At 40.5% G+C, this 27,792-nt stretch overlaps 1 protein-coding gene across 7 annotated transcripts; it reads right to left on the reverse strand.

Moving 5' to 3' along the window:
* Window positions 1-139: 139 nt before the first annotated feature.
* On the reverse strand, window positions 140-27,725 carry RCBTB2 (RCC1 and BTB domain containing protein 2). 7 transcript variants are annotated; one of them, XM_060784814.2, is made up of 14 exons: window positions 27,637-27,725; window positions 22,825-22,905; window positions 21,314-21,456; window positions 20,225-20,383; window positions 18,787-18,937; window positions 17,476-17,642; window positions 16,345-16,503; window positions 15,799-15,906; window positions 14,597-14,739; window positions 13,110-13,300; window positions 9,692-9,818; window positions 6,599-6,738; window positions 4,167-4,297; window positions 140-3,556 (listed from the first exon to the last, which is right to left on the reverse strand). In XM_060784814.2, the coding sequence occupies exons 4-14, from the start codon at window positions 20,378-20,380 to the stop codon at window positions 3,416-3,418; spliced, it is 1,614 nt and encodes a 537-aa protein (XP_060640797.2). In that variant the 5' UTR covers window positions 20,381-20,383; window positions 21,314-21,456; window positions 22,825-22,905; window positions 27,637-27,725; the 3' UTR covers window positions 140-3,415. The 7 variants fall into 7 exon arrangements, with proteins under 7 accessions (XP_060640797.2, XP_060640770.2, XP_060640788.2 ...); XM_060784787.2 differs by lacking the exon at window positions 21,314-21,456; XM_060784805.2 differs by lacking the exon at window positions 21,314-21,456 and having other exon boundaries at window positions 22,825-22,902; window positions 27,637-27,708.
* Between the last annotated feature and the right edge of the window lie 67 nt (window positions 27,726-27,792).

Here is a 27,792-nt window from a genome sequence, read left to right on the forward strand (position 1 = left end):
AAAGTTCAGGCTTACATACTACAGAATATTGCCCATTTTTAACCCTGCAGTCTTGTTGATATACCCACAAGAATGGACAAAATCATTTTATTTGAAAATCTCTTATAATTAGTAAAGAAAACCAAGTACTCTCTGTGCATCTATCTAAATAAAGCCAGTTCATTTTAGATCTATGTAGTGGTGCAGACACATGCAAACATTCACTGATGTTTTAAAAAGCAGTAGCCAAAGTATTCTCACTATGCAGTTTACAGTCTTGTCTAAAGGGCCACTTGGCTAGAAATAAAAATGCTCTCATAGCAATTTCCCTTTAAATGGATCTTTACAGTACTTCAAAACTATTCTTGAAGCTGTTTTATTTAGAACTGGTTTGGAGGTTCTCTGCAAGTCATCTCTTGTGAAAAATGCATGTGGGAGTAAATGTTGAAGAAGCACAGTCGTTTCCCATTGACCTCAGCTAAACTGCCCAATGGTAAGGCATGACTTGGAGTTTGCTTTGGCATTTGGCAGGTAGAGGCACAGGCTCTCCAGCTCCATCATAGGCCCCATGTTGGGAGAAAGGCAGTATACATATTAATATTATTATTAATAATAAATTTTATTTGTTACCCACCTTTCCTCATGGCTTGGGGTGGAGTACAACACAGTGAATAATGTCAGATAGGAAGAGGATAGGTAGTGAAGGAATTTCTAGTAGGTATGGACCAACTCAATTCCCTCTAGAGCAGTGGTTCCCAACCTGTGGTCTGTGGACCACCAATGGTCCGCAATAACTTAACATATGGTCCACAGCCTCACTGTTGCAACGAGAGCAACTGTTCTCGCGAAACCCTCTGATACTGTTATTGTCATTTTTAATGCTCATATTGTCTTGTTAATTTTATGTTGATGCTGTTTTCTTTGTATGTATTGATTATGTTACTTGGAAACCGCTCTGAGTCCCCTTCGGGAGATAGAGCGGTATATAAATAAAATTTTATTGTTGTTGTTGGGAGGGGAGAGGCTGACTACCCACAAAAGGCGCAACAACAAGCCTCCTGACTGCTGCTTTTCCTCCTCCTCCCTCCCCCTGAGCGGAGCCATTCCATGTGGCGCCTGAAAGCGGGGAACCTTGGTGTCTTTGTTTTTAGGCCTGTTCCTGGGGTTATTTGGGATGCTGATTCAGAAAATTGCATTGGATAGAACACATCATCCATCTGAACATGAAGAAGAACTTCCTGACTGTGAGAGCCGTTCAACAGTGGAACTCTCTGCCCCGGAGTGTGGTGGAGGCTCCTTCTTTGGAAGCTTTTAAACAGAGGCTGGATGGCCATCTGTCAGGGGTGATTTGAATGCAATATTCCTGCTTCTTGGCAGTGGGTTGGACTGGATGGTCCATGAGGTCTCTTCCAACTCTTTGATTCAAATAAAAAAAAACATCAGTTCTAGATTATTAAATATGGTTTTCTGTGGGTGAGCAGATGGTGACGACAGGATGGCATATGTTCTGTATCAGAAACTAGAGCTGATGTGGTCTATCCAATGCAGTTTTTCGGAATCAGCACCCCAAATAACCAAACCTAAAATTGACTAAAATCTGATTCGTAACCCTTTTGATACTAATGTTGGAGAGTGGTCCCTGGTCAAAAAAACATTGGGAAGCACTGCTCTAGAGCTCTCCCATCTTCTGCATGATTATCAGTATAAATTAGACTAATTACACAAGATGGAGAGATCCTAGCCATTATCGGTGGAAGGTTTCCCTTTCATAAGGGTAGAACAGCCACTGCCTTGCTTGGTAAGCAGTGGGTTCTATATTCACTTTCCAAAGCAGAACGGGACTTGCAAGAGGTAGGGCTGTAGAGAAGTTCAAATTTATAATCCTAACAGACTGGCATATGTCATTCTCGTAACATAATGGATTACAGCAGTTAAGTGGCAAAAGGACTGATCAACCAGAACACAATAAATTCAAACAGCTGATTAGTGATGTTAATCTATAATCTAAATTACCAAGAGCTTACCTTCCTTACAGTCACTGTTCATGTACAGAGATTATTACATATAAGTAGTCAACATCTATTGTTACTAACCTAAGCCTTGTAAGAGGACAGAGCAAGTGCACCCTGGCTTCCCCCTTAATAATAAGGTTTTAAGACAGGCTATTGTTTTGCCCAAACTCTTACTGTCTACATATACTTCTGTATGTCTCAAATTTTCAGCCAAAAAACTGACCCCGCAAAAAACTGGATTAACTAATTTGTGGATCAACATAAGTACTTTAACTCTTATTTTTTAAAAAACCACATACATTCCCTTTTCTGATTGGTGTGAACTGAAAATTTGAAATAAGCACCAACCCCTCTTGCACTCCATTGTGTGCCACTTCTAGACTTTTTTAATGCCTGGAAGGGAAAATGACAGTGATCACAGCCAGCTGTCCCTCAGGCATTGCTAGTACTTTGCCCTTTAGTACAATGATCTTTGACTTAGCCACTTGTCATATCAAAATCTGTAATTCTGGCCCCAAAGCCTGTCCTTGAAGTAAACATGAAGTCAAGGATTTCATAGTAGGCTCGTTGCCTTACAAGTAAGTTTGTCATGATGAGTGATGAAGGAAAAAGTAACTCAGGATAGATTCTATAATTTTGCAACGTCTTCAGCAAAGAGGATTCTGCCTAACAAAAGATTTAATCCCAACAGCAAACCAAAGCCAACACAACTACTACTTTCCATTTTTAATTACAGGTGCCCTGCTCCCTCTTTTTCTCAGAGTTTCAACAAGCAAGTAGTACATTTGAAATAGCCTGAAAACTTATTTAAAAGGTAACCTACATGATTCTGATCACAGAAAAGGCTCCACTCCCCAAAATGACAGGTTTTGCGCCATGCTTGAACTAAGACTTAGGCAAGACTTAGTTCCTAAGACTTAGGAACTTAGTTCCTAAGTTCCTAAGTCTTAGGAACTAAGACTTAGGCAATTCCACAAGGAAAGCAGCAGAAAAGGAGAAATCATGTAGCAGTTCCCCTTCCCACACCTAAATAGGAGTTGTTCACTTAGTAGGTGTTTGGCAGCATTTTTACATCACCTCTCTGGACTACTAACACCACTGTTTCTAATGTGAATGCACCAAGCAGCAGTTTCCAAAAGTTTCCAAATAAATGTTAGTTTCACCAAGCAGCAGTTTCCAAACGTTAAGGGGGAAAAAGTCTTCACATCCTTCTGTAATATTAAGTGGAAACATTATCTTATATGTAATTTTGCGTCCAGCTCCTTACCCTTTCAACCCACAAAGGTAATGGCTGTGCTTGCAACCCACACTGCAAGCATGTTAGTTTCAACAAGAAGCACACCCTGCGTCCAGGCAGCATCTTGACATTTCAAGCATCCGTGCCAGAAGAACACGCCTTTCATGTTGGTGCAGAAGTCCTTCCTTTAGTTTTTAAATGCTCCAACTCGACTGGCTTTGCTAATGAAGTTCTTCAAGAGGTCATGGTCCATTTCTGCAAAGCCTGGAGACTGAGTAACTACAGTCAGGTGGTTTATGCAAAATCGGAAGCAAAACTCCTCTAACTCCTGGGAATAAAAAAAGTGTTATGTCAATATATGTTCTTAAAAGTGGGCATGCACATCATGGAGCGGCAAGCTAAAACCATGTGCCAAGCCCTGCTTCAATAGCTGGGGCTGACATATTAATTCAAAAGCAATCACTGAGCACCTGTCTCTAAACATTCAATCATCATAAACTACATGGTGTAAAGTACAGATTGGAGCAGGCAAACAGATGGGGAAAATACCCTTGTTTTATTGTACATCGTGAGGAAATGTCACAGAAACAGTTGGCAGGCTTTGTCTTAAACACACACAACCTTGGTCATCAAATCTAACGTGGAGAAAAAGGAAGGAAAGGGCAGTAATGTAGAGAGAAGTTGGCGGTTTAAATCCCCTGCCATGGTTTTTCAGTAATAATTAATTTCATATCCACATTGTCAATGGGCGTCTGAGGCTACAAAAACCATGGCCTGCCTAAGACAATCTTGAGTTCATTAGAAAAATAAAAGAGCACCTTCCTGATTTGCTGCCCAGTCTTTTAGTCACCAGCTCATTACACATTCTTTCCAATATAAATAGTTCTCAAATATCTTAAAAGAAGTTGAAGGAGGTAACACATACATATTCTTCATACCTTAGCCTCATACTTGACTGCAGCTGAAAGAAGGGCAATGGCATTTTCCTCAGAAATACCCTGCTTGATTGTTTGCTGGCAAAGTCGTTTCAGTCGTTTTTCCTGATAGAAGGTTGCAAGGTCTAGCAAACCTGCCAGAGGGGGGAAAAACAGTTGATAGGCAGGCTAGAAGGGGGAAAAACCTAAGACTTTTCCCCACAGTAATAAATCAATACAAAAATAACTAGGGAAAAATTATCAAGTGGGTTGAGGTGAGTTTTCCAGGCCATGTTCCAGACAAGAGTTCTTTCTCCCACCCTGGACATTCCACAGGTACATAAACCTCACTTGCCTAGTATGAAGAGGCCACCAATTTATAACGATGCCACCAGTTTGTAACGATTTGTAAAGGAGCCACAACTGTAAGGACTTACTAAATTGATAACACAACTAATAGCTTGTAATATTGAATTGGTCTTTCTTCATTGTGTAGCGTGGCTTAACTTGAAAGTATTTGTAGTTCCTTAGCTTTAGAAGAAACTGTAACAACTTTATTGAGGTATAGAAGAAGCTTGATGGTTTCAATGTTTCTTAGCTCTTAGAGGCACATTTCTTCAGAGGTTACATTTAATAACTTTCATAAAACAACGCTTAAATAGTGAAAGGACTATTCCTTTCACTAAACAGGTTTTGAACTAATTTTCCTTCAAAATGTATTTCTTTCCTTAACCAATTATTTCAGGTACAAGCTTATTCTTTCCTTATGTTATTACTGTTGCAGTAAAGATTCTTATTGGGGTTCTCTCCCCCTTTTGCTCATACACTGACTAATAATATAAATAAGTCAACTCGACCTATCTAAACTACACAGGCTAAAAGCCAAACCTTCCTGATTCTCAACACAGTAGAATCAGCCTTTCCCTGTAGTTCTTAGACTACAGACTACCTTACTGGTTCGCAACACACAACAGAACCAGCCTTCCCTGTAGTTCGCTGATTACAGACTAACTGTTTTAAAATGGCTGCCCTGCCAAGTGGCAGTTGGCTCCGCTCCTTTTTCCCTGGCAACCCAGCTCAGAGTGAGCTAAGCTGGCTACCATCCCCCCAGTTATACTAGTTTAATTACTTACCCTTTTAAACACCTATTATTATACATAACTGTAGATTAAAACTCACATTTCACCACACCTAGTTTCCAACAGACCTTTGAGGATGCCTGCCATAGATGTGGGCAAAATGTCAGGAGAGAATGCTTCTGGAAAATGCTCACAGCAACCCAGTGATTCTGGCCATGAAAGCCTTCAACAACAAAGTGATCTCCTGATAAGAAATGAGGTCAATGGGTGGGGGATCTATTGTGTGAGGGGACCTTCTCTTTCCCCATGTTTTTGCAGTCACAAGGAATGGAAATGGCCACCTTAGGTGTGTGCCTTTAAGTAGTTTCTGACTTGCAATGATTATAAGGCAACCCTATCACAGGATTTTCTGGAGCAGACTACGACCTGTCCGTGTCATCCAGTGGGCCTTCACTGGGGGTTCAGACCCTAGTCTCCAGAGGTATAGTCCAACATTCAAACCTCCACACCAACCAAATCACTAAAGAACTTTAAAACAAAATTACAAATAAGATTTTTTTTAAAAAAAGGTTGTATATCCACTCATAGACAGCAGGATGCTAATGCTAATGCTAATGCTAATAATAATAATAATCTTTATTTATACCCCGCCACCATCTCCCCAATGGGGACTCAGGGCGGCTTACATGAGGCCAAGCCCAGACAACATATTGCAGCAAAATAAGACCAAAACATAAGCAATGACATCATAAGTACATAAAAACATATGAATACATTAAGAATATAACATTACAATTACAGTAATTATCAGATGCAAGCGCCAGCTCTGTTCATCACTCCGTTTTCCACCAACCAGGCGGGTGCTTCTTTGACACTCACAGATCCAACTAGGTGTGATCAAGCAAGATAATACTCTTTTAATATCTTATGCAAGTCTGTCCATCTCAGTGTACCATTACATTTTGGCAGTTTTTTTAAAAAAATCACTTTCATTTGTACCTTCACGTCACCTGTCAACTCATGGCATCCTCATGGATTTCATAGGGTATTCTTAAGCTATACCCAGAGCTGGTTTGATAATATTCCTCTCCTCTGCCGTGAGTGGGATAAATACATAATTCCACGGATATGCCTGCCCAAAGATTATTATACATCAACATTAAGGATGCCACATGTCCAGAAACAGACCAGAATGAGGCATATTTCCTTTTGGCATTTGTACAAAAGCACATTCAAAAGGGGCTGTGTTCAGAAGGTGATCATGACGGGAAACAATGACTTCACATGATGTAAAATGTCAAATACAAGTCTGCTGAAGTGGACCTAAAATCCAAGTAAGGTATATATTCAATAAATGAACGAAAACAAACAAAATACCTATTGCAGCTTCAGGAGGCAGACTGATGCTGTCTGTGTAAAGATATTCCAGAAAGGCTCGGTAAACAGGATATGAAAATTCACTTATTTCTATGATTTCATCATTATTGTTGCTGAGCACTGATCGAAAGTGGTCACATCTGAAATTCAGACAAAAGAATATAAAATTGTGATACTGACCAGGCTTGATGCATGACAAGAGGGCAGTGGGAAAAATAAAGGAAAAGGAGAATTTTGGACTTTAAATCTTAGAGTGGGACATTTCACTTCAAAATTCCGACACAGAAATCGATTGACAAAAATATAATAAAATGTGTATATGCAAATTTTGTTGCAGATTAAGAAAACAATATGTCAAGAATGAATGCATGCATACAAAAATGAAATCAGAAATAAAAATTATCATCTCTAGTCTTTATTTACTCTGTGTTATGTTTTGTGCTGCTGAACAAATCACATCTCTCTTTTAGAATGAAAAAAATGGAAGCATAGAATAGAGGGTTTTAACTCAGTCCTCACTCACAGCCAAATCCATTTAACCACAATCTACAAGATATCAACTCAATATTCTGTACGTGACTTGTTATAAGTGACTTGTTATAACCTGGATTACTGTGTCCAATTCTGGGCACTGCAATTGAAGGGAGATGTTGACAAGCTGGAATGTGTCCAGAGGAGGGCAACTAAAATGATCAAGGGTCTGGAGAACAAGCCCTATGAGGAGAGGCTTAAAAAGCTGGGCATGTTTATCCTGCAGAAGAGAAGACTGAGAGGAGACATGATGGTCATATATAAATATGTGAGTGGAAGTTATAGAAAGACTTGATTTCTGCTGCTCTGGAAACTAGGACGTAAAGCAATGGCTTCAAACTACAGGAAAGAAGATTCCACATAAACATGAGGAAGAACTTCCTAACTGTGAGAGCTGTTCAGCAGTGGAACCCTCTGCCCCAGAGTGTGGTGGAGGCTCCTTCTTTGGAGGGTTTTAAGCAGAGGCTGGATGGCCATCTATCAGGGGTGCTTTGAATGCGATTTTCCTGCATCTTGACAGAATGGGGTTGGACTGGATGGCCCATGAGGTCTCTTCCAACTCTGATTCTAAGTTATTAATATGATTACCATGTAGTCTCTTACATGTGTAGTTGGTGAAACTTTTGTCTCTATCAAATTAGGAGAAGGGGAAATGAAACCGGTCTCCAGCTGAAACTTGTATATTGTGCAAGTTTGGAAACCGGTAGGGAGTTGTCCTCTGGGCTAGACAAAGAACTATCCCAACTAATGGGATGATTCATATGAGGAGCCCTCACAATTTTTAAGCCAAGGGCTGGTTCACAGTCCCTCAGACTGTTAGGGGGCCAGAATATAGTCTGAAAAAAACATAAATTCCTATGCACACTGCAGACATCTTATTTGTAGTGCAAAAAAACCATGAAAGAACAACACAAGATGATGATGATGATGATGATAATAATAATCTTTATTTATACCCTACCACCATCTCCCCAAAGGGGACTCAATTCAAGAGAGATACTGACAAGCTGGAATGTGTCCAGAGGAGAGCGACGAAAATGATCAAGGGTCTGGAGAACAAGCCCTATGAGGAGTGGCTTAAGGAGCTGGGCATGTTTAGCCTGAAGAAGAGAAGGCTGAGAGGAGATATCATAGCCATGTATAAATATGTGAGAGGAAGCCACAGGGAGGAGGGAACAAGCTTGTTTTCTGCTGCCCTGGAGACTAGGACGTGGAACAATGGCTTCAAACTACAAGAAAGAAGATTCCATCTGAACATGAGGAAGAACTTCCTGACTGTGAGAGCCGTTCAGCAGTGGAACTCTCTGCCCTGGAGTGTGGTGGAGGCTCCTTCTTTGGAAGCTTTTAAACAGAGGCTGGATGGCCATCTATCAGGGGTGATTTGAATGCAATATTCCTGCTTCTTGGCAGGGGGTTGGACTGGATGGCCCATGAGGTCTCTTCCAACTCTTTGATTCTATGATTCTATGACTCAGGGCGGCTAACATGAGGCCAAGCCCCAAAATTATAATACAGCAAAGTAAAATACAAAGAATAACAAATATACAATAAGCAGATGAAAAATAAAAATGGCAGAGGAATAAAAACCACAGTGGGCGGGCCAAATGCACAAGATAAAATCCTGGGTGAGTAAATGGAGTAATGTGTGTCTAGGGGGAGAACTCAGATGGGGCAAACAATGGGGTTGAGCTTCACTAAGGGATGAGAGAAAGTGCATCAAAAGGACAAGTCTGGATTCAAAATGAAGAATAATTTCAAACTACCAGTATTTCAATAGGAAGTGTGGGCTTGTCAAGTCGATTAGGATTGTTGTTGTTATATGCCTTCAAGTCATTTCAGACTAAAGTGTAGGGCACGGGCTGGGTTTGGAGACCCTTGGTTCATATCATTTGGAGACCCTTGGTTCATATTATCAAATTTAGTAGGGCCTTCCTAGCAAGAAACTTATGAATCCAATTCTAAACTGCAGAGGGGGAGCAGAACACATGTTTTACACTTGCACACAACTATACACAGCCCCATGTAACAGGTTTCATGCCAGTCTCTCATTTGTAAGGCTTGTTCATCAGGTCCCCTGTCAACTTAAGGGAAACTGAACATGCTGCTGTATCTCCCACCTTGGGTTTTTAGAGTGAAAACTGGTAAGCGCTTCTCCCTTTAATGGCTATATAGAAAAGGATTGCCAAGAAATGTAGGTTGTTATGAACAACACCTCTCCTGCCTAACCATTCAAAGGAATGGTTTCCCTCTGGTAGCCATGCCATGGCACTTTAGCACTATAAACACTTCTGGCCAATATAAGAAATGGGACCGTTGTAACACAAAGAAGTTGGAATGCCATAAACCTTTAACAAAATATTCATTCTTGGCAACCTGGTCTGAGTGAGAACTGCAAGCAAAATGGTGCAGTTTTGGCTATGGAAAAGTATTCATATTTTAGAAAGATGGAGAAACGATACAACAATTAATAAGAAAACGTGTATGAATCTCGGTAGCGAAACAGGTAAAAGGGGCTATCAGAAAGACAGATAAAAGGGTGGAAGTACAGGGTTAATTATGTACCTAATTTTGAGAAGGACTTTGTGAACATGAATGTATTTTCCATCCACTTGGAACCTCAAATCTGCATTATCGGGGTTGTCAAACTCCTTCTTTAGTGACTGAGCTACTGTTAAATGATCATCAGGTTCTGAAAGAAAGACATCAATGAACACACATTGTAAACGCTGGCACTCGCATACACTCTGCTAATATGACATGAACATAACAAACAAAAGAAAATCAAGCGAGGCACAGTATTTCAACCAGTACAGGATAAGAGAAACACTGTGCAAATGAATTAGCAGGAGCATAGAACAAAAGGAGGAGGAGGAGGACTTAGGAACAGCACTTCAGCACTTCTTCTGCACAGTCTGATATTTGCACTTGCCACATCCGCATCTCTTTACGTGACAAGAATTGCCTTGTCTGACTTAACCACATCCCCTGTAATCCAGTATGAAAACAGAAGTTCTCACAGTTTATAGAATTGTGGAAGTTTTCAAAGAAGTAGTCATGTTAGTGTCTTGTGGTATAGAAAGGAAGAAGGGAGGGGGGTGTAAAAAATAAGTGTGACATCACCTTTAAGGTTAACTGGTTTTTATTTTAGCACTAGCCATCCCCTGCCACGCGCTGCTGTGGCCCAGTCTGTGTATATGTTTTGTGTGTGCACATATGTGTGTATATTTCTGTATATGTGTATATATGTGTGTTTGCGCATGCGTTGTAATGTATTTTTGTTTTTTGGCTTTTAACGTCTCTTCTTATGTGTTTTTTTTAGTATTTTAATGAGTGATGGTCACTCATTAGACTGATAGGTATATTGTGTCCAAATTTGGTCTCAATTCATTCAGTGGTTTTTGAGTTATGTTAATCCCACAAATGCACATTATATTTTTATTTATATACTAGCTGTCCCCTGCCACGCGTTGCTGTGGCCCAGTCTGGTGATATAGAAAATAAAGAAATGAGAAAGTGTTGGTCTCTAATATATGTAATTTCTTTCTACTTGTGGGTAAACAGTATTTCTTGTTGTCCCTTTGACAGTGTTGATGTAGAGAGGCCCACAGACAGTGAGACATTCAGATCAAACTAATTTCAGATGCAAACCTGCTGGCAGCTACTTACCTATTAAATCTCAGCAGCTCCCAATGAAGACCCTACTCTTGCACTCTACCAAATCAAATTACTTCCAGTAAAAAACATAGAGAGGGAGGGAGATGGGACACATTTGGCAGATCTGGCAGATGTCTATTTCTGTGATACTGCACTGCAAGGGGAGACTACTGAAAAAGGCCTTGGAGAGACATGCAGCATGCAGTCACAATTTGCTCACCTCGTCAGCAAAGCCACTCAATGGCCTAGGCCTCCCCCCTCCCCGCACTTCCTTTTAAGTTTTAACCAGATGCCAATGATCCTCCTTGCCCAATTCTTGTATTTCAGCAATGCTTAAGGAAAGCTAGAGCATTTTTTTCTATTCGTACTTTACATTTGTTTGTCATCTTCAACTTCTTGATTCTACTAGCAATTGGTTTCCTGTCCTGTAAACAAAAGCAAGCCACTACAATCTCACCGTCATCACTTTTCATTTCCCGTTTTCCTCCCTTCTGTTTCTAGAACAGCTTTAAATAGCTACACCATTATTTTGTGGCAGCTTCTCAACTGAATTCTGCTTCTAGAAAAGCTCTAATTTTTTCTCTGTTGCTTGCTTGGGTATCCTATGTGAGATGTGCTACTAAACTGCATAAAAAATAGATTTTTAAATTCTTGGCTTGCTTGCATTTTTTGATGTGAATTTTCAGTATATTTACTTACATTTATTTTATACCCTGCTCTGCTTCTGAATAGGACTAAACGCAGCTTCCGGGAAGGCAGTAGCTTTACCCCCAGTAGCTGGGGATAGCTAGGGTTCAGGGGCCATTAGTGGCTCCATTAACATATTTGAAATAATTACCCCCAATTTTTCATGTACCTAAAAGGTTGATCCCTTAAACATTGTGAAACAGTATGTAGATTTGTTCACAGGTACGCCTGGAAGATGCATGGAAATGTGTCAAACAAGGACAATCATGCCAGTAATATCAGAAGCCTGTCATTGAATATCGAGAAAACCAAAGTGCTGTTCCAGCAGTCACCAGCCAACCCCTTTGTAATGCCAGAGATACAGCTTAATGATGTAACATTAGAAAATGTTGACCATTTCCACTACCTTGGCAGCCACCTCTCTACCAAAGTCAACATCGACACCGAAATACAACACTGCCTGAGCTCTGCGAGCGCAGCATTTTTCCAAATGAAGCAGAAAGTGTTTGGGGACCGGGACATCCGTAGGGAGACCAAGGTGCTTGTCTATAAAGCTATTGTCCTCCCAACCCTGCTATATGCCTGTGAAACGTGGACTGTCTACAGATGTCACATGCAACTCCTGGAACGATTCCATCAGTGCTGCCTCCGGAAAATCCTGCAAATCTCTTGGGAAGAGGTGGACAAACGTCAGCGTGCTGGAAGAAACAAAGACCACCAGCACTGAAGCGATGGGCCATCAACACCGCTGGACCAGATGCCCGACCACCGTCTCCCAAAGCAGTTGCTCTACTCCGAACTCAAGAACAGAAAACAGAATGTTGGTGGGCAGGAAAAGAGGTTTAAAGATGGGCTCAAAGCCAACCTTAAAATCTCTGGCATAGACACTGAGAACTGGGAAGCCCTGGCCTTTGAGTGATCCAGTTGGAGGTCAGCTGTGACCAGCAGTGCTGCACAATTTGAAGAGGCACGAATGGAGGGTGAAAGAGAGAAACGTGCCAAGAGGAAGGCGCTTCAACCCAACCCCGACGGGGACCGCCTTCCACTTTGAAACAGATGCCCTCACTGTGGGAGAAGATGCAGATCAATAATAGGGCTCCACAGCCACCTACAGACTCACAAGAATTCTGATCCTGGAAGACTATTCTACTCGGCCAACGGCGGATCGCCTAAGTAATCCCAGGGCAAATTGGACACTAATTCAAAAGTACCTGAAATCTGGTAATCTCCATGAAATCGTACAGATTTGAACAGATTAATACTGAAAACCTTCTAATTATTATTTGGGATAGAGACCCACCCAAAAAGGTAGAAGGAAATGCACCCTTCTGCTCTTTTTCTTCCCAACTGCAAAAGCAGCATTTGATATTTTATCCAACTGTTAATTAACTTTTAGTATATCCAGAGTACACTAGACTGAAAGGATTTCCTGACAGATTAGACCAGGGAGTCATTCTTAAGTACACAAAGGACCTGTTTTTTTTTTATTGTAAATAGGAAACAGAAGTAGACTTAAATAAATCTACGGATTGCGACTTGCTTCTTCACCAAATTGAGACCCAAGGCACACCAAATATTTAGATAACTTCAAGAACAAAATAAGATGCAGTAATGCAGACAACACCCATTTGAAGCTCACCTACTGAAAGAAGACGCCAAGTCACCGCAGGAGTAGCAAAACAAGCAAACACGTCATCAGTGCAGGCGAAGTGGGTGAGGTATGGAAGACTGATAGACTGTCCCCGGCACTGACCCCACATGTACACCTGGCTACCCTGGGTTTTAGCAGCAGAAGTATGAGCAGAGTGGCATGCAGCAATCTCTATGACTCTACATGTAAAAGCAAACAGAAGAAACAGTCGTGTGAGAATAACATGCAGTGACAAAGCCTGGATACAGTTGGTCGGTGCCCAAGCATCAGGTCTACTACAAAACTAGTACGTATGTGTAAAACAGTCTCTTTCTCTGATCCCTCATTATAAAGGGCCATGTCACTTTGAAAAAATAAGATGATTTGCGTTTTGGGAGTGGTGGTGTCTGATCTCTGCTTCTGCTTTCTATTTTCAGACACAGAAGAATGAATTGCAGTCTTTCCAACTTTTTAAACAGAGGACCAGGTCACAATCCCTCAAACTGTTGGGAGAGCCGGATTATAATTTGAAAAAAGCATGAATGAATTCCTATGCACACTGCACACATCTTATTTGTAGTGCAAAAACATTTTTAAAATACAATAATTAAAATGAAGAACAATTTTAACAAATATAAACTTATTAGTATTTTAATGGGAAGTGTGGGCCTGCTTTTGGCTGATGAGATAGGATGGTTGTTGTTGTTGTTGTTGTTGTTGTTGTGTGCTCTCAAGTCATTACAGACTTAGGTTGACCCTGAGCGAGGGGCGGGTAAATGACTTTGGAGGGCCGTATCCGGCCCCCAGGCCTTAGTTTGAGGACCCCTGCTATAGACCTCTCAGGACCTCAAAATTTAATGTCCATGTGATGCCTTGTCCTCCCTCCTGAGGAGGATGCTCTATCCTTTCCAGTTTTGAGTATCCAAAAGCACAACAGACAAATCAAGATTTTGAACTGTTTGATTTTGTTTCTCAACCGCTCAGGATTCAGCTGCTCCGAGTCCCCTTGGGGAGATGGTATAAATAAATTTACTATTACTATTATTATTGTTTACAGGTAGATAAGAGAAGTAGCAAGAGGGGAAATTAACTAGTTGTCCCACCCAGAGATCTTCTCTCCCTGAGATCACCCTTCACAATTCTGACCAGTTTAGAACTGCAGTGGAAAAACAGCAGTTGGATGTCCGGAAATGCAAGTGGACTGCATGATTTAGGTCTTTAAAGAAAAATAACTATGATCACAGCTCACAGTTCTAACTTGCAAAATGAAAATCTATAACCTTACAATATAATGAAGAGGAAGGTAAAATTGCAGAGGAAATAAGGAAAAACTGAACGATCCTCCAGTGCTAAGTCGCCCTCTTCTGACTTTCTAAAGCATTTTTATGCGGGCCTACCTACTTTTGATTCAGGCAATACAACAGGTGTACTTTTTCTTATATTCTCATATATTTATGTCTAAGTAAATTGTTGATTAAATATGAATGGATTATTACCTGTCTTTATCCACAGTGATTGGCACGGGGTATGACTGGTTGCTTCTGTTTCCAGTGCCCAATTGGCCATAGGAATTGGCTCCCCAGGCATACATCTGACCTTCATCTGTTAGCACTAGGGTGTGTGCATAGCCACAGGCAACCTAGGAAAGAAAAGAAACTCAAATAATGTCTGACCACCGCCTTGTCTGAGCCAGGCCTTGCCTTCCATGCCAGTACCACAGGCAGACATTTGTGGCTGAGCTTAGAGACATGAGGAGCAAGAAAAGAGTAGGCAGGGTTCCTTTTTTTCCTGTAAAAACTATCAAACATGGTCTGTAGGATTTTTTTTATTGATAAACAAAAACTTTAAAAGAAAAATGCATGTAAGAAGAAAACGGATAAGTTGCTAGTTCCACCTGAAATGGCATTACTCATTGGAAAAAGACTATAATGCTTGCCTGACACTTCTCTCGTGTGCGCGGCTAAGGCCAATTTGGCTAAGACAAAGCACACTTTGAGAGTGAGTTTGGTAATGTTATACAGGATGAATTAGAGAGCTTTTTTCGTGTCAGGAGCAATTTAAGAAACTGCAAGTCGCTTCTGGTGTGAGAGAATTGGCCATCTGCAAGTATGGTGCCCAGGACACGCCCGGATGTGTCACCATCCTGTGGGAGGCTTCTCTCATGTGCCCACATGGGAAGCTGGAGCTGACAGACAGGAACTCACCCCACTCCCCAGATTCGAACCGCCAACCTTTTGGTCAGCAGTCCTGCTGGCACAAAGGTTTAACCCAGGGGTCCTCAAACTATGGCCCGGGAGCTGGATACGGCCCTCCAAGGTCATTTACTCGGCCCTCACTCAGGGTCAACCTAAGTCTGAAACGACTTGAAAGCACCAACAACAACAACCCCATCTCATAAACCAAAACCAGGCCCACACTTCCCATTGAAATACTAATAAGTTTATATTTGTTAAAATTATTTTTCATTTTAATTATTGTATTGTTTATAAGTGTTTTTTGCACTACAAATAAGATATGTGCACTGTGCATAGGAATTCATTCATGCTTTTTTCAAATTATAATCCGGCCCTCCAGCAGTTTGAGGGATTGTGACCTGGCCCTCTGTTTAAAAAGTTTGAGGAGCCCTGGTTTAACCCAATACAGAGCTAATGAACAGTGTTTTTAGAAAGGCCTGGATAGGAAGATGAAGAATACATACCCGTTGCACACGGATGCCTTGTAAAGCTGCTATTCTACAAGGGGTTGGTTGATTTCCACTATTGCCCAGTCCAAGCTGCCCATTGCCATTGTAACCCCACACATAAACCTTCAAAAAGAAGACCATTACAATCAATATTCAAGTGTAAGGAACAGGCATGCAAAATTCACTACAGTGCCTATGGAGTAATCTTAAGGAATGTCTATTCATTAGAATTAAGACAGCCAATGCCTGTTGGAACTGACAACCTTCTACAAGCCTCCTATACTAGTTATTTGTTATGTATATAATTCCGATTCACAATTTTAATTCATATTTGCATTTTCCCACTTTTGCGGGGATCCTGCACCCTTAACTCCACACAATTATGCATCTTTAAAAAAACTCTAACAATATAAACACGCATCTCAATTACGAGCACTGCCTATGGTAATATCCAAAGGGAACAATGTCAACCATTTGGTCTACAACATTATACAATAGAGAAGAATTACATAACTCACAAGACAAAGCAACTGACTTGGTAATGCTAAAGAATAATTTTACCTCTCCATTGTCCACCACGGCCATCGAACACATCTGGCCACAAGCAATGTTGATTGCTATCTTATTCTGTAAGCAGCTAGTAACTCTTCTAGGGATTGCCTGATTTGCCGTTGACCCAGATCCAACTTGCCCCGAGTTATTATAGCCCCATGTATACACCTGTTAAGAAGAGACTGAAATTGTATCACAATGTTATAATGCCAAATTATAAAATATTTTGCAAAAAAATCTAATTGGCCTATCTTATTTTTTTTAAAGTCCCCAGTAATAAACACTCCAATTTGCCACCACTGCATTTTTTTGTAATATTTTCTCCCTAATTTTATAATTGTACTAGCCTATGTATCCAATGTTGACTGTGTATGCATTTTCTAATGCTGTTTATTACAAATTCCCATTGTAAACTTTATGATTTTATGAATATCCGTACTAGAAAATGTATTTATTATTTATACTATATTTATATCCCGCCCTCACATTGAAGGGGACTCAGAACAGCCTTACAATTGGCAGCAATTCAATGCCATATTAACAAACATATAAGAAAATAAACAAATACATTAGAACAAAAATTAAAAGCAATATAAACATTAAAATGCATTAATAAAATCACGCCATCCGAAGACATAGTCAAAAGCTGTTCCGGTGATTACTGTGCATAATTCCACTTCACTTATTGCACTACATTATTGGCCAAAGGCTTGGTCCCAGAGCCATGTTATTACTTTCTTTCTGAAGGCCATGAAGGAGAGGGATGACCTGATTTCTCTGGGGAGTTCCATAGATGAGGGGCCACCACTGAGAAGGCCCTGTCCCTTGTCCCTACCAACTGCATCTGCGAAGGAGGTGGGACCAAGAGCAGGGCCTCCCCAGATGATCTTAACCTCTGAGAAATGCATATCTGAGCAATGCTGGGTACAGACACTAATGTTTTATAAAAAGTATCAGTGGTCCTAACGACACCTGAGCAACACCTGTTGTAAATGCTAGTAGTTCCTAGTAACAAGTCTAATATCTATTAGTACACAAGTTTCACCCTAACTTCATCAGATATATATATATATATTGCTTCTTTCTATATTAGACAAAGTTCAAAAGCAACTTGCATAAAGTAATGACAGCTTGTCTCACCTCTCCATCAGAAGTTAGGATCATAGAATGATGGGAGCCACAGGCTACTTCAGTGACTTTCTTGTTTACCAAGTTGGTAGAGATTTGACAAGGCAGTAAACTATGATTGGTTGTTCCATTTCCCAGCTGACTGTAAGCATTATGGCCCCAGGTATATACTTCCCCTTCTGTAACATAAGGAAAGAATATTAAAAGGGAGTACCAACAAATGGCTACATCACACAGCTATTCACTTAGTCCGAAAGACAAAATCAGAAAATATAATTTCTCATGTGTACATGAAGATTAAATCATTTTCTGCCACAAAGAGTTGTTTATAAACTTTCTCTTGTATGACTTAATGCTTACACAGATCACAACTGATATTAATATTTCAATTCTGTCATGTGTATACTTTCATAGAAGGAAGAATGGCTGAAACAAACATGGATATAGGGAAATATAAAGGTATGTGGCCCTTTTCTCACTGGTTAAAAAATTACACTTATCCTAATCATGTAATTTAAGGAATAGCATTTTATCTAGTTGAAGATTTCTGCCACAAGGGGTGTAATGAAGAGCAAAAGCTAAAAAGGCTAATCTTTTAGGTTTTATGACATCACCTCCCTTTTCCTTAAAAAAAAAACAGGGTAGCCATTCCAATCTCGCTGTTCCTTAACCCCACTTATTCGGATATTTATCCAACTTGTCATCCATGTTTGCTATATTGAATCCATTGGAGTAGTAGGCCTGCTGGCACTCCTTCCTCATCATGAGGCAGCCCCAAATGCTGTTTTTCTCTGTTTATGTCTCAAGAAATCAGTCACATTTCATTTACTCTCCCTGCGGGATTTCTGAGCAGCTCTTATCAGAAAAAAAATGAACTGAGTTGTTTTAGAGTACTCAGAACCACAACAGGCACTGCCATTTCCCCCTCAAACTATTAAAATGTAAGATCTCATGTGTATTCAAAAATTAAAACACATGGAATGTCATTTAGATTCCAACAGAACTACATTCGAAAGGAACAGATGTTTCTCCTAACAAAGTGGATCCTGAAATAATCGCATTTTAACTGGTACGGTGGACTGAACAGATAAGAGTAAGATGTAGCACATTTTCTAGCTTTTTCTATAGAACAGTCTTTCTGTTCTAACCCTACCAATAAGAGCGATCTCTTTGGAACTACACAGCATTAGGTGGGAAGGGAGACGCACCACAAATATTTGTAGAAGCAATAAAAACTTGGATAACTGTTCTTTTTTTACAATTTAAAATCTCACTGTCAGGGATTATTCTAACAGGACAATCACATTTAAGTACACAACTTACCAGCAGTTGCTACAACAACATGAGGCCCACTTCCATAGCTGAGGCAAGTTATTTTTTTGCCACATAAAATATCTAATCTCCGGGGTTCAATGCTGCTTTGTGTGTCACCAATTCCCAAACAGCCACTGCAGTTAGTGCCAAGGGCAAAAACCTGTCACATAGTGACACCATCAGTACGGATTTATAAAATACATAAATATATATATTATTATACTAGCATTTACCTTAGCAAGTAGAAAATTTACCATTAACTTCGCCTGGATCTACACTGCAATATAATGCCATTTCAGAATGCAGACTATCCGCATGGAATGATCTCATTTGAGTCTACACTGCCATATAACGCAGTTCAATGCAGTTATTCTGCATTCTGAAACTGCATTAATTACAAGGCAGCATAGATCCAGCCTGCATGTATAATAATTTCTCAATAAACATGGTTGAAAATTTGCCATCTCAGTTCTATCTTAACTCTATATTCTGAAAAAACAGAAAAAACATATTTAGCTTGAAGAAAAGTTTGACATCAAATAAAATTATGTTCATATTAAGAACATTTACTCAGTATCACTTATTCTCATGTACTGTCTTCCACTCAGATAAAAAAGCTAGGCATTATGAAGGCACTAGTCTCACAAATTGCATAGATTTATGGAATACTAGCTGTCCCCTGTCATGCGTTGCTATGGCCCAGTCTGTATGTGTTTTTTGTGTGTATATATGCATATATGTGTGTGTATATATTTGTGTATACGTGTGTATATGTTTGTTTGTGTATATATGTGATTTTGCGCATGCATTGTTATATATTTTTTGGTTTTTGGTTTTTAAAGTCTCTTCTGCTGTGTTTTTCAGTGTTTTTATGAGTGCTGGTCACTTGTTGGTCTGTTAGGGGTGAAGTGTCCAAATTTGTTGTCAATTCGTCTAGTGGTTTTTGAGTTATGGTAATCCCACAAATGAACAATATATTTTAATATAGAAGAAGATAGGTAGTCCTGAAGTTACAAAGATAGGTTCTCTAGGTTTGTTTTTAATTTGAATTTGTATGTATGTATACACACACACAGAGAGAGAGACTGGATAGTATAGGGAAGGGTGAACACCCTTGTGGTGCTTGTTTTGCTGTCTGCGCCCCTGTTCAGAGGATTTCACCTCACTTTCTGTTCCTGCAATCATTGGATTAAAAAAATGGCTTATTGTGGAAACAAGGATTGATGAAAACACTTCAGTGGAGACACCTTTCCCCATGGTAACTCATTCAGGGGTGAATTTCCCTTCCGAGGAGTAGATTTCTCATACTTCCTGTTGTCTCACCCCCGTTTTTAACTAAGAGTCCTTTGTAAGTCGGATGTTTGTAACTCAGGGACTCTCTGTACCCACAATCTGATATATAGTATACAGACAAATTACATTTCACAACCTTGTCTCCAGAAATTACCTCATTATTTCCAGTAACATAGATTACTTCATTGCCTGCGCTGCCAAAAATGCAGGCCTGGCGAATCAGCTTTAATTCCTCTGGTGAGCGAAAAGCAAATATTGGCCACTTCCCAACATCCAGCATCTTTTGCTTCAGTAAAAAGGTATATTGCATAGCCTGTATAAAGATAGACAAGTAATATTTGTGTAGATCAAAAACATTCTTGGCATACTTTGCAGATGGGATTAATGCTTCCATTAATTCAAACTCCAATCAGGTTTCAACTCAAAGAACACAAACTCTAGTCTCTCCCTTCTTCGATGGCCTTGAAGCAGATGAGACTGCTGTTTCCATACTACTACTGGTCACCAAGAAGCAGTAATCCTGCTCCGAATCACACAAAAAATTGTCTGCACATCTATATGCATTTGGGCACGTTTGCAGCTCCTATCACTGTGGCCTTTGCAGCTCTAAAGGTTGCCAAGATCTGTGGTAAGGAAAACCAATTTTGCTTACCTCATCAATCAATATTCTTACGTTTGCTTGCCAAAGGGTCATTTCTCAAAAGCAAACTCATCAACACAAGAAAAGTGTACATTTTAGAAACAAGAACAATATTATTTGGCTATTACTGTATTTCACCGCACTGTAGCCACAACTGTATAATTGTTACACCCCATTTTTGAGGTCTCAAAATTGGTTTCTCGCCTTTCCTCTCTTAATCCTTGCATTAAAGCTGGAAGGGCTGGGGCTCTCCTTTCTTCCTAGTAAGATAGTTTTTAAAAGGAAATACAAATGGAGTGGCTGCATCAGGGCACTCCGCCTCTTACTTCCAAGGAGGCAGGAGGGAGAAGACCTTTCCAGCTCCCTTTGTATTTCTTTTTTAAAACTATCATACTGAGGAGAAGGCTGGGTAGGGTTATCCTTTCTCTTTCCTGTAAGAGTTGGAAAGCCTCAGACCCAGCCAGCTCCACACATTTTTTTCACATAATAGTCCCCCCTTTTTTCAGAAAGAAAAAAGGGATTAGAATTGCAACGATTACATGGTGAATTATGGTAGACAACAAAGGCTGAAACTACATTGACGTAATCTTGGAACTCCCTTACCAGTCTTGAAATGCACTCCTGTCAATGTGAATGAAAAGTGGTCTAGCGAACACAGGATATTATTAGGCAGGTTCACATGGCACCATGCGGCTGTACTAACTATGTAAGTTGCACTCTTTTGAAGGTAATGTAGACCTCTTTTTCTGTCAACGGGACAAGAAGACAACAAATATTTTAGTGCTTTAGCTGAGACTCTGAGTGCTATATTGCAGGGTATGATAGTGGAGGCAAGTGACGGGTTAGGATGGGACAGGACAGGACCATATGCAATGATTAAGGAAACACAGATAACCCTATCAAGCTGGATCTACACTGCAATATAATACAGTTCAATGCAGACAATCTGCATTCAGAAACTGGATTATATGGCAGTGTAGTTGTTGCCTTAGAGAAAGCTCTCAGTACAGATGCAGCTTGAAATGGAAGGCAGCTGTATAAATAACATTTGCCTCCTCTGGAACTTCCTCAGCAGGAAAACATGATGATAATATCTACAATGACGGAGTTCCCCTTTCGGATGACCCAAGAGTACTTTTCTCCGTCAATGGATCTTAAACCCAAGAATCAGAAAGGACTAGGTCTCTCCATTGCAGTCTCTGCTCAAGAAGCTACGCAAAGGTTATTCCACTCCTGGCCTGGGGAATTCCGTGTAACCGTTTACTCTTAAATGGAACAAACGCTTGAGGATTACTCTTTGAGAGGTACTGAACCTGGTAAATAACCTCGATGCTAAAATACTGTCTATTGTTCTGCAGTATAGTGAGAAATTAAAATTGTCACAGGTAAGTTTTGCCTCGAACCTACAAAATGGAGTAAGAGTCCCACATCATAATTCAGTGCAATTTGGAGAAATAACATCAATCTTGGAAACTATCGGAAAAGTGAACCTTCAATAATTTCTTTGCTTAAACTGCTGTTTTGAAGTTATACAGGGTGAGGCAGCATAACTTCCTTTTTAAAAATGTGCGCCATTCAGTCAGTTGAAGACGTAGCGGAGCGCTAGTGGTCTTGTTCAAGAGGCGGGAGTATAAAGTTTTGTCCTGACACAGTTCAGTCATCATCATGCGTTGGAACAGTGAGGAGCGTGCTTTTGCCGTTGAGGCCTACTTTTCAAGCAGATTTGGAGTGGCCAGCCCGCTCTCCAGATTTGGCCCCTTGTGGTTTTTTTCTATGGGTTTTTTTGAAATCCTGTGTTTATGTGAACCGTCCAAAGACCCTACAAGATTTGAACACCAACATCCAGGAAGAAATTGCCAACATAACGCCTGCTATGCTGGCAAGAGTCATGACAAATGCCAGAAATCAGTTTACTCAGTGTATGGAGAATGGGGGACGTCACCTACCTAATTTGATCTTCAAAACTACGTAAAACAAAACTTTAGGTATGCACCTACATTATAGAAAAAATCTGATTTATACAATGGGTTTTATTAAGTTTTGAAAAAAGGAAGTTATGCTGCCTCACCCTGTATAAGAGAACTAAAAAGAACCTCTAAGATTTATCTTCATACCTAGGGGATAGATGAAGGAGCTTCTTCCTCTCCTTTTCTTCCCAACATCTTCAAAGACTTTCAAAAGGGAGTGAGTATCTGCTGAAAACGCAAGTAAAAACAAATACATTTCAGTTCAGAGAGCGAGAGAATGACATTTTAATGGATACGGCTAACATCTGAAAAGATCTGCACAGGACTGAGGCATTTTTCAAAAGTACTATCCATAGTTTGGGTATATCAGCAGGAAAGTGGGAAGCACAGGGCTTCTCAGTTATTCTTGAACCCTATTCCCACCCCTTCACCTGGCTGTAATCATATCCTTGCACATTAAACAATACAAAAAAACCCCTACCTCTTTATTAATACTTTTGTGTTTCTGAGTATCTTCCAATAACACTAAGTTAAAGATGGCTGCTGTATTCAGGCATAAGAGGAGTAATGACTCTGCTGGATTCCTCTTGGTGTTTATGACCAGAAAATATAAGCTTCTCTCCACCTCTGCCCTTAGTAAGAACACTCCAGGGTTTGCCTTAAGAAGCAGAACGCTATAGACACCCAAGCCTCTCTCTCATTTCAGTGAACTGGAAGAGGCCACATGGGCCATCCAGTCCAACTCCATGCCATGCAAGAAAAGCAAAGGTCATCCAGCCTCTGTTTAAAAGCCTCAAAAGGAAGAGCTTCCACCAGACTCTGAGGCAGTGAGTCCCACTGTTGAACAACTCTTGCAATTCCTAATGTTCAGGTAGAATCTCCTTTCCTGTCATTTGAACCCATTGTTCCCAGTCTCCAGGGTAGCAGAAAACAAGCCTGCTCCCTCTTTCTTATGACAGACTTTCAGATATTTAAACATGGCTGTCATGTCTCTTCCCAACTTTATCTTTGATCATTTCAGTTGCCCTCCTCTGGATACCTTCCAGCTTGTCAATATCTCTTTTAAACTGTGATGCCCAGAATTGGACACAGTCTTCCAAGTGAGGTCTGACCAAAGCAGAATAGAGGCACTGTGACTTCCCTGAATCTAGACATAAATTCCTTTTGATGCAGAACAAAATCCCACTGGCTTTTAAGCTGCTGTATCACCCTGTTGGCTCATGTTCAACTTGTTGTCCACAAAGACTCCCAAGATAATTTTCACATGGACCATTCTTGAGCCAAGTGTCATCCATCCTGTACTGGTGCATTTCCTTATTGCATTCTATGTTCTGCTACAAGGACATTGCAACCCTTCCCAACCCTCTAAGCCAGGGGTCCTCAAACTTTTTGAACAGAGGGCCAGGTCACAGTCTCTCAAACTGTTGGAGCGCTGGATTATAATTTGAAAAAAATGAATGAATTCCTATGCACACTGCACATATTTTATTTGTAGTGCAAAAAAACCACTTTAAAACAATACAATAATTAAAATGAAGAACAATTTTAACAAATATAAATGTATTAGTATTTCAATGGGAAGTGTGGGTCTGGTCTTGGCTGATGAGATAGGATTGTTGTTGTTGTTGTTGTTGTTGTTGTTGTTGTGTGCTTTCAAGTCATTTCAGACTTAGATTGACCCTGAGCGAGGGCCGGGTAAATGACCTTGGAGGGCCGTATCCGGCCCCCGGGCCTTAGTTTGAGGACCCCTGCTCTAAGCCAACAACTCTGGTGGGACGAAGGGAGAAAATGACATTACCCTGTTCAAGTTACAAGTCTTGTATGCTGGTGAAGTAAGGCAACCAGTACTCGCCACTATCAATAACACCACAGAGATTTAAACTGTGGGGATAACAAATTTTTCTGAAGTGGAAGTACAAACAGTAAGAAGTCTTCAGATTATAAAGACAGGCTTTTTCAAACTCTGGAAAGAGGAGCATCATTAAATGATTAAATTGATCGCTAGCTGTCAGTTTCAGAGATTGATATTCACAAATCAAATTCAGGAGTTTAAAAAAGCTGATCTCTGGGATTACTTCCCAAACAGGATCCCCATCAACTTCTTTAGATTTGAAAGTACATTTGGTTCAGCAATAAACTGCTGTTGCATGCATATTATACATCACTTCATCTTTTTAGGGGGAAAAGTATCAATTTCAATGTTGCAGGAAATGCTTTCTTTCAGCTGTGCCTTTTTTTCTGGATTGTACTGAAGTGTGTTAATTTTGTATCAGAAAAAATGTTGATATTGGTACACATTATGTACTTTTAGACTATGTTCTTGTTACAGAGACTTTGGTTAGAGACTGCGTGCTCTGGGTGTAAAAAAAAAACCCAGTCATCATCCACATAAAAAGTGTATTTATAATGATGTAAATGGCAAGTAATTTTTTTAGACACTTGGCCAGTGTCTGTTAATATAATAATTGCACTTGTAAATGTAACTGCCCAGGCCAGAATTTATGTCTTATGTATCCTTCCCACCCCCACATTTTTTCCTCTTTTTTCTAACTCATTAGAATGAGTGCCCAAGCTTTTAGGGAAGCAATCTTCAATCTGGCAATTTCCAAAAGTACTGCTGCAATTTAAATCCCACCAATCGAATAGCGTGATTTGTTGGCCAATGAACCAAAACGTGCCAGTTTGGGGAAGGTAACCTAAATACAGGAAGTTATAAACATCTGACATACAAATAATAATAATAATAATAATAATAATAATAATAATAAACCTTTATTTATACCCCGCTACCATCTCCTGCAGGACTCGGTGCAGCTTACAAAAGGCTGAGCCCAAATACATCATAAAACATAACAACAACAATACAACAATAAATAATTCATAACAAAGCAGAACAATACAATAATGACATGACGCAATTAAAAACCTGTGGCAGGCTCAAATGTAAGAATTAAAATTTTAAAATGCTGGGCATGTCCAGGGTTGGATATTTTAAAGATAGGTGGGCGTGCAGACAATACTAACTCTCTCGTAAAGTGCATTTGGGACATATTGCTTGGGAGTCTTTATTCTGGACAGGCACACTGGAACATCCACATCTTCAAGCTCCTTCTAAAAACTGCCAGCATTGGGGCCTGCCTGATGTCCTTGAGAGGGAGTTCCAGAGTCGTAGGGCCACCACCGAAAAGGCCCTGTCCCTCGTCCCCACCAATCGTGCTTGCGATGCAGGTGGGATCGTGAGCAGGGCCTCTCCAGATGAACGAAGAGATCGTGTGGGTTCTTATGTTCTTAGTTAGGAACAAAAGTGAGACAACAGGAAATGAGAGAAATCTACCCGTTGAAGGGAAATTAACTCCTGAAGGAATTATTATCATGGGGGAAAGGTGTCCCCCTGAAGTTTTATCACCAATCCTTGTTTACACAACAAGCCATTTTAAAAAAAATCCAATTATCACAAGGACAGAAAGTGAGATGAAATCTTCTGAACAGAGGAACAGGAAGGAAAACAAACACCACAGGGGGTGTTCACCCTTCCCTATAATACCCAAAGCTCTTTGTGTGTGAGTGAGTGTGTGTGTGTGTGTGTGTGAGAGAGAGAGAGAGAGAGAGAGAGAATGCACATACACACATACATACAGAGCTGGAGTATCTGTTCCAACTTACATACCAATTTAACAGAACCTATCCTGTTTACAATTTGGGGACTGCCTGTTTGACAAAATGTACTTTAGAAAGAAGTGACAACAAGAAGTCCAATTAGGAAGCAATGGAATTTAGAATTTTTTTAAGACTAACAAATTAATGATTAATACAATAACTTCAACTTCTGCTACCCCCTCCTCATTAAGAACAATTAATATGTTTTCTCCTAGCAAGTTATATTTTTAGCAAGTTATATTTTTGTTAGCAAGTTATATTTTTAACTCAGGTACAGCTGATGACAGAAAGGAGAGGAATCTACCAACCAACACATCGGTCCTCCCTGGGAGACTTGACAGAGACAGATCTAGAGACAGAATACAAAGCAGACTGGGCAGCCATTGTTAGGAATCATAGCATTGGAAGTGACTCCAAGGGCCATTTAGTCCATTTAGTCCGTGCAGGAAAAGCACAATCAAAGCACCCCTGACAGATGGCCATCCAGCCTCTGTTTAAAAGCCCTTCTAGGGCTCCTTCCACAAAGCTGAATAAAATCCCACATTATCTGCTTCGAATTGGGATATATGGGAGTGTGGACTCAGATAACTCAATTCAGGGAATATATTGTGGGATTTTCTGCCTTGATCTTTTGGGTTAGATGGCTGTGTGGAAGGGCCCTTGGTTCTTGTAACAGCTAGGCATCTTCCACAGCATAAAGTGAACAGAAAACACATTGAAAAATTATTGCAATGACAAAAGAAAGGAGAAATTGGCAGCTTGGGCCATGACTTTAGAGCAGGCATGGGCAGACTCTGGCCTTCCAGGTGTTTTGGACTTCAACTCCCACAATTCCTAACAGCCGATAGGCTGTTAGGAATTGTGGGAGTTGAAGTCCAAAACACCTGGAAGGCCAGAGTCTGCCCATGCCTGCTTGCTTCTTAAACTTTCCCACCAGAGAACCTTCTATAAGACCCAGCTATATAGCTATATAAACAGGTATAAAAACCAAACATTTCCTGAAAATGGACCAGCATTGGCACAGCTTGCTGAGTTTCCCTTTTTGTGGAGTGCAGCTGAAGCATCTCCTGCAGAGTCCATTGGAAGGAAGCCCTGCAGTTAGCTGCTGCTGATCTTTGTGTCAGACTGGTTGGCCTTCACAAACCTTTCCTCCCTCCCTGGCTCAATGGTTCAGGCGGGAGGGCTCTGCGTGACCTCAAGAAGGGGTGAAGTGGCCCGTCGTGAAGGGAAGCCACCCCGCTCTCCCTCCTCACCCAAAGCTGAATCTGGCAGCGCCTCTGTGCGCTCCCCTCACAGGCCTACCTTCAGCCTCCTCCTCTTCCCGCCAGGGGAGGGAAAGTATTGCTGCGCATGCGCCGCGCCGCCCTTCAGGAAGAAGGGGCGGAGCTTCCTGAGCGCAAAGTGGGCGGGGCTTCTCCGTTTGTATTTAAGAAGCGCTCAGTCAGGGAGGGCCTTGGA

Source organism: Anolis sagrei, chromosome 1 (assembly GCF_037176765.1).
Source record: "Anolis sagrei isolate rAnoSag1 chromosome 1, rAnoSag1.mat, whole genome shotgun sequence".
Lineage (NCBI taxonomy): Eukaryota > Metazoa > Chordata > Lepidosauria > Squamata > Dactyloidae > Anolis > Anolis sagrei.